Source organism: Macaca mulatta, chromosome 13, assembly GCF_049350105.2.
Source record: "Macaca mulatta isolate MMU2019108-1 chromosome 13, T2T-MMU8v2.0, whole genome shotgun sequence".
Lineage (NCBI taxonomy): Eukaryota > Metazoa > Chordata > Mammalia > Primates > Cercopithecidae > Macaca > Macaca mulatta.
Genome location: NC_133418.1, coordinates 109569258 through 109588376, shown reverse-complemented (window position 1 = coordinate 109588376; position 19119 = coordinate 109569258). Strand labels below are relative to the sequence as shown.

General features: G+C 37.7%; 1 protein-coding gene across 2 annotated transcripts in view; it reads right to left on the bottom strand.

Annotated features, from left to right (window-relative positions):
- The window catches only part of NBAS (NBAS subunit of NRZ tethering complex), a 390381-nt gene that overhangs the window by 192759 nt on the left and 178503 nt on the right, over window positions 1-19119 (bottom strand). For both annotated transcript variants that reach the window (XM_015111744.3, XM_077960110.1), the window contains exons 31-32: window positions 14980-15092; window positions 6997-7110 (exon numbers count right to left, since the gene is read on the bottom strand). In XM_015111744.3, coding sequence (XP_014967230.3) covers window positions 6997-7110; window positions 14980-15092 — 227 coding nt within the window. The remainder of the gene's footprint in view (window positions 1-6996; window positions 7111-14979; window positions 15093-19119) is intronic.

Genomic DNA, 19119 nt, shown 5'->3' with positions numbered 1-19119 from the left:
TGTCAGTTTTAGATCTTTCCTGCTTTCCCGTGGGCATTTAGTGCTCTAAATTTCCCTCTACACACTGCTTTAAATGTGTCCCAGTGATTCTGGTATGTCGTGTCTTTGTTCTCATCGGTTTCAAAGAACACCTTTATTTCTGCCTTCATTTCGTTATGTACCCAGTAGTCATTCAGGAGCAGGTTGTTCAGTTTCCATGTAGTTGAGCAGTTTTGAGCTAGGTTCTTAATCCTGAGTTCTAGTTTCATTGCACTGTGGTCGGAGAGACAGTTTATTATAATGTTCTGTTCTTATACATTTGCTGAGGAGTGCTTTACTTCCAACTACGTGGTCCATTTTGGAATAAGTGCACTGTGGTGCTGAGAAGAATGTATATTCTGTTGACTTGGCATGGAAAGTTCTGTAGACGTCTATTAGGTCCGCTTGGTGCAGAGCTGAGTTCAATTCCTGGATATCCTTGTTAACTTTCTGTCTTGTTGATCTGTCTAATGTTGACAGTGGGGTGTTAAAGTCTCCCATTATTATTGTGTGGGAGTCTAAGTCTCTTTGTAGGTTTCTAAGGACTTGCTTTATGACTCTGGGTGCTCTTGTATTGGGTGCATATACATTTAGGATAGTTAGCTCTTCATCCCTTTACCAGTGTGTAATGGCCTTCTTTGTCTCTTTTGATCTTTGTGGGTTTAAAGTCTGTTTTATCAGAGACTAAGATTACAACCCCTGCCTTTTTTTGTTTTCCATTTGCTTGGTAGATCTTCCTCCATTCCTTTATTTTGAGCCTATGTGTATCTCTGCATGTGAGATGGGTCTCCTGAATACAGCACACTGGGTCTTGACTCTTTATCCAATTTGCTCAACGAAATAAAAGAGGACACAAACAAATGGAAGAACGTTCCATGCTCATGGACAGGAAGAATCAATATAGTGAAAATGGCCATATTGCCCAAGGTAATTTACAGATTCAATGCTATCCTCATCAAGCTGCCAGTGACTTTCTTCACAGAATTGGAAAAAACTACTTTAAAGTTCACATGGAACCAAAAAAGAGCCTGCATTGCCAAGACAATCCTAAGCCAAAAGAAAAAAGCTGGAGGCATCATGCTACCTGACTTTAAACTATACTAAAAGGCTACAGTAACCAAAACAGCATGGTACTGGTACCAAAACAGAGATATAGACCAATGGAACAGAATACAGCCCTCGGAAAGAATACCACACATCTACAACCATCTGATCTTTGACAAACTTGACAAAAACAAGAAATGGGGAAAGGATTCTCTATTTAATAAATGGTGATGGGAAAACTGGCTAGCCATATGTAGAAAGCTGAAACTGGATCCCTTCCTTACACCTTATACAAAGATTAATTCAAGATGTATTAGAGACTTAAATGTTAGACCTAAAACCATAAAAACCCTAGAAGAAAACCTAGGTAATACCATTCAGGACATAGGCATGGGCAAGGACTTCATGACTAAAATGCCGAAAGCAATGGCAATGAAAACCCAAATAGACAAATGGGATCTAATTAAACTAAAGAGCTTCTGCACGGCAAAAGAAACTACCATCGGAGTGAACAGGCAACCTACAGAATGGGAGAAAAATTTTGCAATCTACTCATCTGACAAAGGGCTAATATCCAGAATCTACAAAGAACTTAAACAAATTTACAAGAAAAAATCAAATAACCCCATCAAAAAGTGGGCAAAGGATATGAACAGACACTTCTCAAAAGAAGACATTTATGCAGCCAACGGACACATGAAAAACTGCTCATCATCACTGGCTATCAGAGAAATGCAAATCAAAACTACAAAGAGATACCATCTCACACCAGTTAGAATGGCAATCATTAAAAAGTCAGGAAACAACAGGTGCTGGAGAGGATGTGGAGAAACAGGAATACTTTTACACTGTTGATGCGAGTGTAAATTAGTTCAACCATTGTGGAAGACAGTGTGGCAATTCCTCAAGGATTTAGAACTAGAAATACCAGCTGACCCAGCCATCTCATTACTGGGTATATATCCAAAGGATTATAAATTATGCTGCTATAAAGACACATACACACATATGTTTACTGTAGCACTATTCACAACAGCAAAGACTTGGAACCAACCCAAATGTCCTACAATGATCAACTGGATTAAGAAAATATGGCACATATACACCATGGAATACTATGCAGCCATAAAAAATGATGAGTTCATGTCCTTTGTAGGGACATGGATGAAGCTAGAAACCATCATTCTCAGCAAACTATCGTAAGGACAGAAAACCAAACACCGCATGTTCTCACTCATAGGTGGGAAGTGAACAATGAGAACACTTGGACACAGGAAGGGGAACATCATACACCGGGGCCTGTTGTGGGGTGGGGGGAACGGGGAGGGATAGCATTAGGAGATACAGCTAATGTAAATGACAAGTTAATGGGTGCAGCACACCAACATGGCACATGTATACATATGTAACAAACCTGCATGTTGTGCACATGTACCTTATAACTTAAAATATAATATAAATAAATAAATAAAATTTAAAAAATACAAATACAAAAATTAGCTAGGATGGTGGCGGATGCCTGTAATTCCAGCTACTTGGGAGGCTGAGGCATGAGAATTATTTGAACCCAGGAGGCAGAGGTGGCAGTGAGCCAAGATCGTGCCACCGTACTCCAGCCTGGGTGACAGAGTGAGACTCTGGCTCAAAAAAAGAAAAACACAAAAATGGCATAGATTAAATTCAGAATGTCATTTTCAATTATAAGACAAATAATTCAGCTACAAAACAAATACAATGTAATTTGGATATGTAGGCTAAAAAGGACAAAATTCTAAAATACTTCATATTTTAAAGAGCCTGAAAATTATTATTTCCAGGAAATGTCCGGGCACAGTGGCTCATGCCTATAATCCCAGCACTTTGGGAGGCCAAGGCAGGTGGATCACCTGAGGTCAGGAGTTCAAAACCAGCCTGACCAACATGGAGAAACCCCATCTCTACTAAAAATACAAAAAATTAGCTGGGTTTGGTGGCACATGCCTGTAATCTCAGCTACTTGGGAGGCTGAGGCAGGAGAATCACTTGAACCCAGGAGGCGGAGGCTGCGATGAGCTGAGATCATGCCATTGTACTCTAGCCTGAGAAACAGGAGTGAAACTCTGTCTCAAAAAAATATATATATATATATTTCCAGGAAAAAATAGAAAATATGTATAGGACCCTTGATTTTCTAAGCTATAATATGGTTTGGAGGAAAAAGCAAACATGTTACAGAAAGGGTTGAATAAAACTTTGAAAAATGTGTCCCTATCCATCTTCTTTATGTGCTTCTTAAGTTTAAATAAAATCCAAGGCAAGTATTGGCCCAGTCTATTCTAAAAATATTCTAGGGCCAGGCATGGAGGCTCATTGCTTGGTGGTGAATTGCTTGAGCCCAGGAGTTCAAAACCAGCCTGGGCAAAAGTTTATGTTCTGTTCACAAAACCAGCCTGTTTAGTGAGACCTCGTCTCTGTAAACAAAAACCTAAAAAATAAAGTAATAAAATAAAGAAAGAACTGGTAGTTGGGGAGAGATTCCCACCTGTGAATGACACCTTTAGGCCATGTCCATAGAGTTTCCTCCTGCTCCTGATCTTCTCTTCCTGACTGACTACCTATGGATTTCAGACTTGCTTAGCCAATTCCCATAGTAGTAAAAGCTCAGTCCTGGTAATGAAGTCTCTAACATGTATCTCTCCTATAGTTTCTGCTCCTCTGGTTGAGTCGTGACTAACAGACCAGGTATCTAAAGTACTCAGTCTCTTTCATAACCTCATTTGGATGTATTCCTTTCTCTTATGTTATCAGATCAATTAATTTTTGTTTTGAGATGTGGTAAAATCTGCTGAATGTCTATGAAAACAGCCAGATGCAAAGGTCTTGTAAATGAAATGAAGGACAATAAAGTCCACTCAAAAAAGGTGGAAACATAGAATACTAGTAAAGGGTTTAACTTAAAACCTCTTAACTATGAAATCCTCAATAATCATTTAACTTTTCTCTATTCCTATCTCCTTACTTTCAAAATGAGATTCCTATTTCTGCCTATAAAGGACAAAGAAGGAACTGAGATAAGTATTAAAGCATAAAATGAGTATTATTATTGTTGTTAATGGAAATGTTTTATAAAGATATGCCAAACAGTTATCTTAAAGTTCGAAGTTATTTAACTGTTTTTAATTAAAGAAAATTCCAATCTGAGCAGGTGGATTAAATGAACAATATAACCAAAGAGCTGATCTGAGTGATTTAGTCCTACAAATAAAGTGGAAGTGATGGTGTGTGACTTCCAAGACCACATCACAAAAGGCATTACATCTTCCTCTTTGCTTTCTTGTGAATCAAATCACTCTAGGAGAAACCAGCTGCCATGTTGAGAGAACACACTCAAGCAGCTGGAAGGAAAGTTATATGTAGCAGGAAACTGAGGCCTCTTACCAACAGCCATAAAGGACTGAGGCCCCCTGCCAAGAGCCATGTGAATGAGCCCTCTTAGAAGCAGAACCTTCAGCCCCATTAGTGCCTTCGGGCGGGGTCTGTAAATATTCCCTGTGAAGTTGGTAAGGTCTGTGTAACTGCGTCCAAGAATAAAATACACTGGAAATGAAGCTGCCCAAATATCAAGGCTAGATTTGAAAATGCCTTGAAGCAGCTAGGCGCGGTGGTCACACTTGTAATCACAGCACTTTGGGAGGCCGAGGCAGGTGGATCACCTGAAGTTAGGAGTTTGAGACCAGCCTGACCAGCATGGGGAAACCCCGTTTCTACTAAAAATACAAAATTAGCCGGGTGTGGTGGCGCATGCCTGTAATCCCAGCTACTCGGGAGGCTGAGGCAGGAAACTCGCTTGAACCCGGGAGGCACACGTTGCAGTGAGCCGAGATAGCGCCATTGCACTCCAGCCTGGGCAACAGCAGTGAAACTGCATCTCAAGAAAAAAAAAGAAAGTGCCTTGAAGATTTTGCTGGTTTCTTCTGGAGCACTGACTCCAGGAGCCTTCAGCCAACAAGAAGAAAGTCTGGGTACTCTGAGACCATCAAATGGAAAAAGTACAAGCAGAAATCACAGAGAGAAGAGCTGCCTGTAAAGCCCTGTAGCAGCCCCCAGCTATTTAAGTCTTCCCAGCCCAAGTACCCAGACATATGAGTAATGCAGCCTTTGACATGAGTCCATCCCTACCCACGATCTGATACAATTTCATAAAAGACCATGACCTGCTTAGCTGAGCCCAATCTCCAGAGGAGACTGAGAAAATCTCTTTTCTCTTTTTCTGGAGAGAGAAAAATAAATGGTTGTTTTTTAAGCCACCAGGTTTTGGGTGGTTCGTAAAGCAGTAACAGATAACCAAAACTCTCTATAAGGTAAAAGCCACCTGCTTTATGATACCTTTCTTAATTCCCCAGGCAAAAATTAGCATGGCCTTTCTTCAAGTCTTCTAATATCTGTTTACAGAAGCCATGCACTATGATCACATCCTGTGTTGGCAGCATAATTACTTGTTTCCCTGGCTCTCTAAGAGTAAAAATTCTCAGAGGGCAGCAGCTATGTGTAACAGAACTTTGTATCCACAGTACCTAGCAGAAAAATATTACTTTCTCTCTTCCCATTAAAAATTCATATAGATTACCACGACCACAGGTATTCCTGTTACTATGTTAACACATCAAGAGGAAACAAATCCTAGTAGGAGCATAAAAATGCAGATGGCACCTCTGAGCTGCTTTGTTAGCTTCTGTGGCCTGGATCCTTATGGAATTCTTCCCTGATGATCAGAGTTTACAGAGCACTTTCACATGCATTAACTCATTTGGGTCTCTCATAACTTCATGGGTGAAGAAAGGGAGTATCATTCCTATTTTCCAGATGCAGAAAATGGAACTAAAGTAATTTAGCAAATGTGTGGCACAGAGTTAGAACCTGAACCAGTGTTCTGACTCCACACGCACTGTTCTCCCCATTCGTTCCAGATGTCTCACAATGGATGACTGGCCCTAATCACACGACCATCACATTGCCATGTGCAAGTCCAAAGATAAAGATGCTGATGCTATACCTTCACACAGACTAGAAAAGGATAAGTGACACACACAATTACTAAAACTAGAGACCTTAAGAGTCCTACATATTACAATTGTAAAATATTTAGTCCATTAAATATGTTAAATATATATGTGACTTAGAGGAATCCAATTTGAAACCACTGCTTATACAACCAAATGACCAACAACTGTTCTTGCAGAAATCAGCATAAGACAAAATTATCAAAACAAAAAAAAAAGTATTAAAAAGACTGGTGAGCAGAACAATGTAGTTAAGGAAATATGAAATGTAGAGTCAAAAAGACTTTCCTTAAAAGCCAAAGCCTACGATTTAACCTTGCTGGGCAAAATATTTAACTTCTCTCCAACTTCCCTTGCAAAATGAGAAGAATACTAAAATCAACATCATTTATGAGATGATTAAATGAGATACAATACATGAAAACTCCACCAAATAGTAAATGCATAAAGTTTTCTAACAAATTGTTCAGGTTCAAACACAAAACCAAATTTAGACACTGAAGGTGAACTGGTAAGGTTGGTTTGTTTTATATGTAAGTTTTCTGATTATAAATGACTTCTGCTCCTGATCACACAACCACTTTGAGGCACCCTGAATAAGCTTGTCTTCATTTAAATAACAGATGGTTCCAGAAGCTCAATATTGGCACATTTTTATAACATGCCAATTTTTCTAGAAAATACTAATCCTTGCCCAAAGATGCTCTTCTTAGCTAGTTGAGAGGCTGAGGCAGGAGGATTTCACTGCACTCCAGCCTGAGCAACAGAGCGAGACCCCATCTAAGAAAAAAGATGTTCTTCTGACACCTTAAGTATATATTCTGCTATTCTCCTGCAATGATGTCAAGAATAATACAGAAAGCTTGTTCTGCAGCTTAGTACTCAAAAGACTTACCTGCAACCCTCAGCAGTTCAGCAAGGCCCAGAAGCTTGGTAGATTGTTTATAGCATGTCGGGGACTGGGAAATACACTCCTTGATGAGACTGATCCGATCAGGGCACAATCGCACTACAAAAGAAAGACATATTAAAGACTTGCACCAGGGACATCACAAAAGGGTGTTAATGGCCTTCCTAATACAACGCATCCAAAGAAAATGAAAATTGTGTAAGGCTTCAGATGAAGGACAATTAAAAGTAAAAGGCATATTTAACAAACAGCAAAATTATTATTGCTTCTGAGAAAATAATGTACAACCTTGATCTTTTCTTTATAACCAAACTTCTGAAGCATAGGAAATGAAGTGTTAATCTGAAACTGGAAAAAGCTGTGTTGCTATTTTATGTACCATGTTGGGACTTAGGGAAAAATTTAAACAAGATAGTATTTGTATATAATACTTAGTATTATACCAGCCCCCTCACACTTCACCCCCTAAGCCCCATTCCTTGCTCTAAATATCCATTTGCTATCTCCACTCATCACCCCAGTTTGGAGGGCAGGAGTCTTCAAAGTGCTTACTGTTGCAATTTATTAACCTTCCTCCAAACATAAGCCCAATTTTCTCACATAAACTGGATATTAGGAAAATAAAACACATCTGATCAAACCAAGTCAAACTATGAAGAAATGAAAATCACATTTTAAAAACCTTAGACAAAAGGTACTACGAATATTCTAGGAACAAATGGTACTTATTTACAGTAGAGATGGCAACCTTTAAGAAACACGGCACTGCCAGGGAGATTGGCCCCCAATAATTGTAATAATAACAACTACGATAATAACAGCTATTGTGAAAGGAATACGATGAGCTACATCTCAGGCACTGTTGGGGGTGCTTTATGTATATTAACCCTACACAGCAAACTCTTATTAATAGAAGACAGGTACCATTATCCTCAAGAGAAGAAACTGAGGTGCAGAAAGGTTAAGTACTTTGGCAAAGGTCACTGAAAAAGTGATGGGACCAAAATTCAACCTGGCTCGCTAAATGTTTTCACACCTTGAATCTATCCTTTCCTAAATCAGTGGCTGTTCTCCATACATCTTGTGTTCTCTGAAAACTTCTACATAGGTGAGAGGGGCCAGGGACGGGGGAGATAAAGAACAGAGGTGGTGTTTTTTCTCTGGAATGGGCTTTTTGGGGGAAGGTAAGGATTTATTACAATTTAATGTTAAACTCATAAAAGGTTGCAAGGAAAGTACAAAGAAATCCTCTATACTCTTTGCTGAGGTTAACAGATGATTAATAATTTGCACCTTCACACATGCCCATGTGCAATCATGCACGCACACCCTCCCTGCTTCCTTCCTCTTTATATTCACACACAAATGTGTATATACACACACAAATACTTATACATGTACAAATACATATATACATTTATAATACACATGTATACATGTGCACATATACACAGTTACACATATATACACACAAATATACATACACATTTATTTTTTTCTGAAACATTTGAGAATAAGTTGCAAATAACATTTCTCTTTATTGCTAAACACTTCAGTGTGTGTTTCCTAATGTTTTGACTCTCTCTTTTTTTTTTTGAGATGGAATCTCCCTCTGTTGCCCAGGCTGGAGGGCAGTGGTACAATCTCAGCTTACTGCAACATCTGCCTCCCAGGTTTAAGCGATTCTTCTGCCTCAGCCTCCCCAGAAGCTGGGACTACAGGCACATGCCACTACGCCTGGCTAATTTTTGTATTCTTATTAGCGACAGGGTTTCACCATATTGGCCAGGCTGGTCTAGAACTCCTGACCTTGTGATCTTCCCTCCTCTGCCTCCCAAAGTGCTAGGATTACATGCATGGGCCAACACACCTGGCCTAGACTCTCTTAAAATGAATCTTTATATATCTACAATAATAATTCTGTTGTGTGTGGCCTTTACTATGAAATATAAAGTAAATGTACTCTTCAGTTACTTCCTTCAAAATCACCATTGCTAATACCTACATCTGAGTATAGCTTCTACAGACTGTATTACTGTTCCCAATTATCCACTGCAACTATTCATATCCCAAATTCCTGCTTCAGTAACAGAAGGCTTGGCCCTGTGACATCTACAGGCAATTAATGTGAGTGGAAATGATACATGCCACTTCCGAGTGAACACTGTTAAGAGTCATCGTGGAATTCCACTACAGATCTTTCCCCTCTACTGTGACAAGGCCGTGTCTCATGGGGTGGTGCTGCGGCCAACCAAAGTGGACACGATTGTGAGCAAGGAATAAGTCTGTTATCACACATTATGGAGATTCTGAGTTTTTCACTACAGCACAATCGTAAAAACTCACCGATACAGTATACTTCAAGCCTTTCCATACCTTATCACAATAAAAATATTGTGAATTTTTTCCTCAATATCTGCTACTATTTTGTGGGGCCTTTTCCAGATTCAGTAACATATGATAATTATGAGATAGGTACTTTTAACATATTTCTAATTTGATTTTCAAAACAAAACTTGTCGCAGATACTATCTGCATTCTGCTATGTAAAAATCTGGAGTTTTCATAGCTGCTTTTATGGCTTTGTTGATGAATTACTGTATTCTTCTTAGAGAAGCTCTAGCTTTAGTAATTCTACTAAACTGACTTCCTTACTTTTACCACTCTTTTTCTAGCTCAATAAAATCAAGGTAGAGAACTGAAACCACACACAGCAATGGATCATCATTTTCTCTAAACTTCCATTTAATGGAACACTCATCTTTAATTATTTGTCTCCTATTGCCCTAAGCAATGCACACTACTAATATTTGAAGTACATTAAACAAATTTGGAGAGCAGGATTCTAATAGACTGCAATTACCCTGTTCAAATGACTTTTTACTTTATTTACTTACGTATTTTCTGATCCTCTGGACAATCACTATTCCAGTTTGCTTTTTCTGCTGATTTAGGGCCTGCTTAATTATATTTCAAAATGTAAATTCTCAGTTAAATAAATTTAAGCCCTAGATATTACTATCTTTCCAAGAAGGAAGAAGTGCTCAACTCCTAAAATTCCTTTCCAAACTGAATGAATGAGCATGAAAAAGATATGCATGTATGTACCTTTTAATAATTAAAGATAAACTAATTTTCCTGTAGAAATCATGAACATATCTTAAGTGATTTTTTTAAAACCTTTTATAAAATACATGTATACATACACACACACAGACATATGTGTGCCTGTGTGTCTCAAATGTAAAAAGCATTTTCTAACTGGCTACCTATATTCCAAATGCCCCTCAAACGACAGTTATGCAATATCAATTTCAGTCACTCGGGAATGGCAACAAAGGTCCACAACAAATGAAGTTACTAGTGATGGTGTGGAAGTATTATACAAACTTGATAGGCCAGGAAGGTGGAATACACAGGAGTCAGACACTTAGCTGACCAGTAAGAGGATAAGAGTTTCCTACCTTTTACTCTCACACTTCTTCCTCAGTAGAGTATTGTCTGCTGTTACAAATGTAGGTTTTTGAGCCAGACTACCTAGGTTTGAATCCTGGCTCCACCTCTAACTAACTGGATGACCCTAGGCAACCCAGTCAAGTTACTTAACCTCCCTGTGCCTTGATTTCATTATCTGAACATTGGAAACAATACCACCACCTTACATGGCATGGTTTTATTTTGAGATAGGGTCTTGCTCTGTTGCCCAGGCGTGGGTGCAGTGGCACAATCTCAACTTACTGCAGCCTCGACCTACTAGGACAAGCGATCCTCCTGCCTCAGCACCCCAAGGGGGACTACAGCCATGCACTACCAAGCCTGGCTAATTTTTTAATTTTTTAAAAAATAGAGACGGGTTTTGCCATGCTGCCCAGGCTGGTCTCAAACTCCTGAGCTCAAGCAATCAACTCACCTCAGGCTCCCAAAGTCCTGGGATTAGAAGCATGAGCTACCATGCTGCTCAAGGCCATGGGAGCCCACCTTTTGCATCAGTGTGCCCTGGATGTGAGACATGGAATCAAAGGATATTATTTTGGAGCTTTAAGATTTAATGACTGCCCTGCTGGGTTTCTGACTTGCAGGGGCCTGTGGCCCCTTTGCTTTGGCCAGTTTCTCCCATTTGGAATGGAGGTATTTATCCAATGCCTGTACCCCCATTGGATCTTGGAAGTAATTAGCTTGCTTTTGATTTTACAGGCTCCTAGGTAGAAGGGACTTGTCCTGTCATAGATGAGATTTTGGACTTGAACTTTTGAGTTAATGCTGAAATGAGTTAAGATTTTGGGGGACTGCAGGGAAGGCATGATTGGTTTTGAAATGTGAGGACATGAGATTTGGGAGGGGCCCTGGTGAAATGATATGGTTAGGCTTTGTGTCCCCACCCAAATCTCATCTTGAATTGTAATCCCCAGGTGTTGAGGGAATGACCTGGTGGAAGGTGACTGGATCATGGGGGCGGTTTCCCCCATGCTGTTCTCATGAGAGTAAGTTCTCACTACTACTGATGGTTTAAAAGCGTGGCACTTCTTTGTTCTCAAATACACTCTTCTCTTTCCCACCAACAGATGAAGAAGATCCTTGCTTCCCCTTTGCCTTCTGCCATGACTGTAAGTTTCCTGACGCCTCCCCAGTCATGTGGAACCGTGAGTCAATGAAACCTCTTACCTTTATAAATTACCCAGTCTTGGGTATTTCTTTATAGCAGTGTAAGAACAGGTTAATACAATGCCCAAAGGGTGTTTTGTGAATTAGTGAATACATATAAAGTATATTTGGAACATAAAAATCACTCAATAAATATTAGCTATATTATTATCTAATGGAATCTTCTAATACAAGGTTTCTCCAGATATAACTTACAGGACTGTGTAAGGAATATTTTATTAGTAGCCCAATCTGAGAAATGTGAAGCTCAAAGACACTGTTGCCACAGGTTACACAGCTCAAAGTGGCTGCACCATAATGTAAGCTCACACATGACACTCAGGGGTAATCCTGTCTCATTATCAGTGTGACAGCCCTGTAAAGTCATAGAATGTGCCTTGTCCCCGTCATTATTTCAGTTCCCAGAGTAGGGTAAGTGCCTACATTTATGTTTATTAAAGAAAGCAAAGGCGGGGAGGTGGAGAGAGGGCAATGAACAGATGCTGAGGAGGGAGGGGAAGAATGTGAGGAAGAAAGGAAAAAAGAATGAAGAGAAAGGAATCAGGGAGAATGAGAAGACAGGTGAGACCACACTAATTCTATGATTATTTAAAAAATACCTTTAAGTATCAAAAATAATCATTGATATTGTACAGTCCTTACTATATCTTAGGCACTATAAATGTATACATATTCCTTATAAGCAATTCTGTAAGATTCTTATTAGTATCCCCATTTGGTAAATGAGAAAACTTAAAGAAAGGTTAAAACTTGCCCCCAGTTACCCAGTAATAAGTGGCAGAAGTAGCTCCAGGCTGAGTGTAACTAAAATGCTATAAATCAGAAAAGCTGACTTACCCTATTACAGAAAGAACATGTGGACCAAATGAAATATTCAAAGGCTGCTCATTTAAATATTAAGAAAAATTTACATAAACACCCAAAACAAAGAGAAAAGCATACACATGTACACATACACAAATACTTCACAGAAGACTCACACATAGGGAGTCATTTTTACATGCGACTTCCGTTCCTGTTTTCAATTAGCTCATTGATTACAATTTAGTTAGAAATGCTTGCCTTTACTTGACAAGAAACAGCAACTCCTGGAGTGTAGGCAAAGAAGGCTTCAAAACAAAGCAAAATGACAAAATGAACTATGTACGCTGACTACAATAAAAATACCTAAACCATAAATTTCTAAATATCAAGTTGTTTTCTTTCTCCAATATTACTGATGAATACAAAAGAAGCTAAAACCTAAATGGCATCTGTGAGATAAACACAACAAAAAGTATACAAAGGCAATATTCCATCTTCACATCCGTAAGGTTTTCTGACAGTCGTTCTAATGGGAAACTCCAAATCAATATATCAAGGTGGAAAGCTGTCAAGACATGAAAGCAAATGTCTTTCTTAAAATACTCCTCAGTCAGAAAATTCTCAGAAGCTACAGCAGGGCAGCGGTTTTGGTTGTGGGTATTCAAATCCAGCAGCTGATATACGTATCACCAGCCAAAAATACTGCAAATTGATCAGCACAGAAAATCAGGGCTCAATGTAATATTTCAAAATCTAGTAGCACTTGGGTGGACTGTAAGAAAAATTTTTTGTATTATACCAATCTGCTTGAATTATATAAGGAGGTAAAACACAGACACACAGATACACACACACACACACACACACACACACACACACACACACAGAGTTAAATCTGTAACAGCATGGCCTAACAAGATATAAAAACAGAGCAACAGCTTCATTGTGCTCTGGATTCTTCCTTGACTAAAATTGCAATTAAATAAATATTTGAGGGGGAAGTAGTTAATGACTTCAGACATTTAAGAATAAAAATCTTCACAATTTTAAGAAGTTTTGAGCTCAAAAATTATATGAATTGTACAAATGAATAAAATTTTCTAGTGATTTAGCAATCACATTAGAAAAAATTGCTTAAGATACCACAAGATAGTTATAATCATATACAAATTGTTTCCAAACAATGATACTCAAAGTAATAATATTACCTCTTTTGAATCTAATAATTTTTTTTGAGACAGGGTCTAGGTCTGTTGCCCAGGCTGGAATGCAATGGCACGATCATGGCTTACTGCAGCCTCAACTTCCTGGGCTCAAGCAGTCCTCCCACCTCAGCCCCCTGAGTAGCTGGGACTACATACGCATGCCATTACCCTCGGCTAACTTTTTAAATTTTTGTAGGGACAGAGTCTCACTATGTTGCCCAGGCTGGTCTCAAGCTTTTGGACTTAAGTGAACCTCCTACATCAGCATCCCAAAGTGCTGGGATTATAGGTGTGAGCCACTGTGCCCAGCCTAATGAGTTTTTCTGAGATGCAAAACTTTAACTTTTAGTCAAGTCACATTGGAAACCCACTGTAAACATGAGAATGTCTCTACTGGCCCATATCCTCTAAAATCCATCCAACTCTAATCACTACACAGGACAAAGACACCAAGGAACTCGTAAGAAATCTAAACCTCTGCCACCATCAGTCTCAAATATTTCCAGAGTTAAGAAGAGAGGTAACAGATTACAAGGAAGCCAGCCAAGCACACTGCTAATAATACCAAGCCACTCTGTTCATTTAGGGCGCAGAGGTCCAGGATTTAATGCAACAGAAAATCTACCTTCCTCAACAGGGAAGGTCAGGTTTCAGGTCCAGTACACCATGAGATACAAACAGTCCTCACAGCATAAATAGATGAGACAAGTGACTCTTTAACAGGATGCTTGTTTGCGATGATACCTAGGTGACTTTTATATTTAAATGAAAGAAGTTGAATAATATTAAGATATCTCTAGTAATTAAATTCTAAACAAAAATTTCCTATCATTCCCTCTTTTAAAAAAATAGCTGGACTTAAAGAATATACTGACGCAAGCATAAAAAGAAAAAACTATTTTTATTTACAGCTAGTTATAAATCTATGCAACTGAAACAAAATACAGAAATAAATTATATACCAAAACTGATATAAATCTGATACATTCTCATGTGCAATCCCCAATATCTTTTTTTTGTTTTTACCCTATAGCCTCACTGCTCTGTTACTGATGTTATTTCTTTAAATGTTATACATGTGAATTTTAAAAAATAAATTTATAGTAAAATGTTGGCTTTATTTTTTCTTTTGGGTTTCCACTTAAGATTTCATTTAAAATAATGGGTCAAGGGCAAGATCTATTGCTAATGGATTATATGACCAAAGCTACTCTTTAGTTTTAAAAACTGAAAAAGAATACTAGTAAATTACTGCAATGTAAGTTAGTAACAATGCAACAGTAAGTAGAAAACTCACCTTGCAAAGGCAGGATCTTTACCCCAAATTCTTCAAGACATCCAACGGCTTGGATAAGATCTAGCTCCTCTTGAATGGCAGGGGGTCTGTCTGTTATCAGTTGTAAGCAGCACCTAGAAGAAATTAGATAAATTTTTAAAAAGAAGCAACGTATGTTTGCCCTTCTATATTCAACAACATGAGATCCAACACATATTTACCAAAAATCTACTACATCCCAGGAATTCATTCCGCTGGATGCCTTCTGTTATCTTAATCCTCACAGCAAGCCTGTGAGGTAGGCAAACATCATCATCTATCTGCCTTTTCAGGGAGCTAAAACTGAAGCTCACGGAAGTGAAGTAATTGCCTACAGTTGCATTCACAGTACAAAATGGCATCATGGTAGGAAGCATCATAACTCTCTGTTTAGTGCCGTTTTTACTGTTGAATGCAAACGTAATGATTATATTACAAAAATTTTTTTAAAGGATAAAGCTCAGATAATTTCCAGTTTCCCTTCTAAGAAAAACAGAAATGTCTTGATTTAGTCATAATTTGGTCTCTCAAAAGAAACAAGAAATGACTTAGGAAACTGCACAGAGAACATGCTTCTGATCAAAAAGGAGGAATCTGTTGGTAATATACGGTTCTGAGATGAACTACAGAAGAAAGTGATTTGCTAAGCTAAGAATGTGGGATTCCCATGGAGTATTTTAAGTAAGTTTTTGTTTAAATTCAAAGAAACTGCATTTAATAAAAGTTTCATTTAATGAATAAACTCATTCTCTAAAGGTGTTTAGAGGAACATTGGAATGTAAGACTAGAAAGATAGATCAGACGGTAAAGGGCTCATGAATGCTAGAATCACAGATCATGAGATGCAGGCATCTAAGCCCCAGCATGGCATTCACATGACTGAGTGACAGATACAGGCCTAGCCTACTCTTGTAAAACTGGAGGATTTAAATCAATTGTGCACTCACATCTACTGTTGATTCAAGTGTGAAAGGTCTATAACATCTTTGTGGTTTCTATCAAAACTGTAAATGCACTTTTTTACATTTTTTTCCTCTAGATCCGGGAATTACAAATAAATTCTAAATTACAAATAAATTCTCAAAATTTATATTACAGATAGGCTCACATGTGCTCAAAGACATATAATGATTGATGCTCACTACCAGATTGTTTTTAAAATGAAAGAAAGCATACCGAATCAGGAACAAATTAAATAAATCATATAATGGAATATTCTACAACCATCAAAAAGGAATAAAATAGATCTGTCTGTACTCACATGAAAAACCTTCAATACAGAATATGAGTGAAAAATAAAACAGCGCACAGAAACGTATGCATAATAGTAAGAATTTATTCATGACTTAAGAAAGAAGAGGTAACATTTGATAAAAAGTTTTGGAAGGATATATAAGAAATCAATATTTAAAAATGACTGAAGGATAAAGTTAGGAGAACTAGAATGAGGAGGGAGACTTATTGTCAATACATACATCCTTTTTGTATTGTTTGGATATCTATTGCTTCCTCAACAATTTATTTACAAAGAGTTTATAAATAACTGTTTAATCAGTAAGAATGTATGGGCTATTTCCTGTATTCAATATAGCTGTGAACACTGAAATGCATCCAGGCTCACAGGTCACAATCAGTTTGGTACCACATTATACACACAGGGCATGTTTGTGAAATGAAGGTGTGTCCTTGTGGGAGAGAAAGAGATGCAATGAAGGGGAAATATAGAAGGACCAGCTTTTTAAATGATCTCTGGGAAACACCTGCCAAAAAGATTGAAGTGAAATACAATTCCCAGTTTCAAAGGCTATTCTATTTGGTATTTTCATCATTTGAAATAAAAATAGAATCGCTTAGGAGAAAAGAAAGAGCTAACTGCTTTAAACAACTTTGTCAAGTTCAATAACATGGTTTGTGAAAACATAATTCCTTCTGAGATAAGATATCACTGGTGGGGGTGTGGAAATGGGGGGGACTCGGTGGAGGAGTTACTTTTAAGCTTTGCTGGGTCTGAAATAACTATTAGTCATCTTGGGGGGAATCAATCTCTCCAATATATCCTTCTTGTATTGTTTAAATATTTATTGCTTCCTCAATAAAATGCTAATTAATAAATAATACCTTAATCAGTAAGAATGTATGGGTTATTTTCTACATTTAACATAACTGTAAACACTGAAATACACCCAGGCTCACAGGTTGCAATCAGTGCGGTGCCACGTTACACACATACGGCATGTTTGTAAAATGAAAGTGTTCCAATTGCCACCATAATCAAAATATCAAAATAAATTCCAAATAAAGATAAAACTGAAATGTAAAAAATACAACTATCAAAGCACTAAAAAGTATGAAAAACTGTCTTAATAGTCTTGGGAATTAAAGATCTTTCAAAGGATGACAGAAAAGACAGAAACTGTAAAAGAATCACAATTTTAAAAGAATTCTGAATAGCAATTGGAAAGATAAATCATATATAATATAAACTTGGCAATGTAGTAAAATATTTGAAATAGGCATAGGGCAAACGTTCCTTATGCTCCAAAATAAGCTCATAAGAATCAATAGTAAAAAGATGAACACCCCAAAAGAAAAATAATTAAGGCTAGAAACAAGTTTCAAATGAAAAAGTGCAAATGAAGCTGTTCAACAGGCAAACACTGGAAAGACTGAAAATTAATTTAGAGAAGGGGCCCTTTAGTGCCTTAGGTAATGGAAAATAAACTGGTGCCATTTGATAACAAACAACAAAATTTTGCATGTGCTTATCCTTTGATCCAGCAATTCCTCTTTGCATTATCCATCTACAACAGGCATAGTTCTAACCACTTTACATACTCAGTTAATATTACAATAGCCCTATGATATAATCCTACTATTATCCACATTTTACAGGTGAAGAATCTGAGGTCCTGATGACTGGCCCAATGTCACAGGGCTGTTAGCTGGAAAAAAGTGGATTTGCACATAGACATCTGGCTGGAGAAACTGCTGTGTTCTTAACCTCTATACTCTGCTGCTTCTCGGACAATGAAAAGGTATATTAAATGCAGTCAGAAAAGAACTAAACAAATCTGGCACGACCACTTGACACAATGCTGTAAAGCATATGAAAATGCTGCAGATCTGTATATACTAGCTTCATAAACAACTGAAAAAAGTGTGTAATAAAAAGAAATGTATAGTATTATCTCATTTTTGTAAAACTATACACAGGTATAATGTGCAAAATAGTGGGCAAATGATTGGGCTCAAAAATCTCATTACTTTGTTTAAATAGTGAGTGGATAATTCCTATCAAATAAAATGTATAATCTCTTACAGACTGTTGACCAGAAAATCTGAGAAAACAGGATAAACTTAGGATGTATAGTGTTGCAAAAGCAGACACAGTAAGAATAACAAATAAGTAAATAATTTGCTAGAGACCATAGCCACCTTATTACTGAAGAGATTCTACCTTTCTTCAGTTTATTTGATCAAGAAACAAAAACCGAGAGATTACATGACAAACTCAGGGGTTCAGAAAAATTGTCAGTTGCCTTGAGGAGGAAAAAATAAATTAAAAAGTATGTCTCTAGAAATGAATGAGGATCAACACAGCTCTGAGTAAGAAAAGCAGAGCAGAGTCTAGAAAGGGGATCTCAGACAAAGAGAAACAAAACAGACTCAGATGTCCAGGGTACAAATGGAAGGAGAAATACGTATTAGAGGAACTAGACACGGCAAATGAGAGTTGGAAAATGACCAGTGGCAAGAACAGCAGCGTATCACTCAGAAGGCAGGGGACAGAGGACATAATACAATTGAAGATGCGCCTCGACTTACAATGTGGTTATGTCCCAATAAACCCACTGCAAGTTGAAAATATCATAAATTCAAAATGCATATTTAATACACCTAACCTAACAAACATCATAGCTTAGTTAAGCCTACCTTAAAAGTGCTAAGAACACTTCCATTCGCCTACAGCTTGGCTAGGCTTTTAATCATCGAACACAAAGACTATTTTATAGGAAAGTGTTAAATTTCTCATGTAATTTACTGAATACTGAACTGAAAGTGAAAAACACAATGGTTGTATGAGTACTCAAAGTACTGTTTCTACTGAATGCATATCACGTT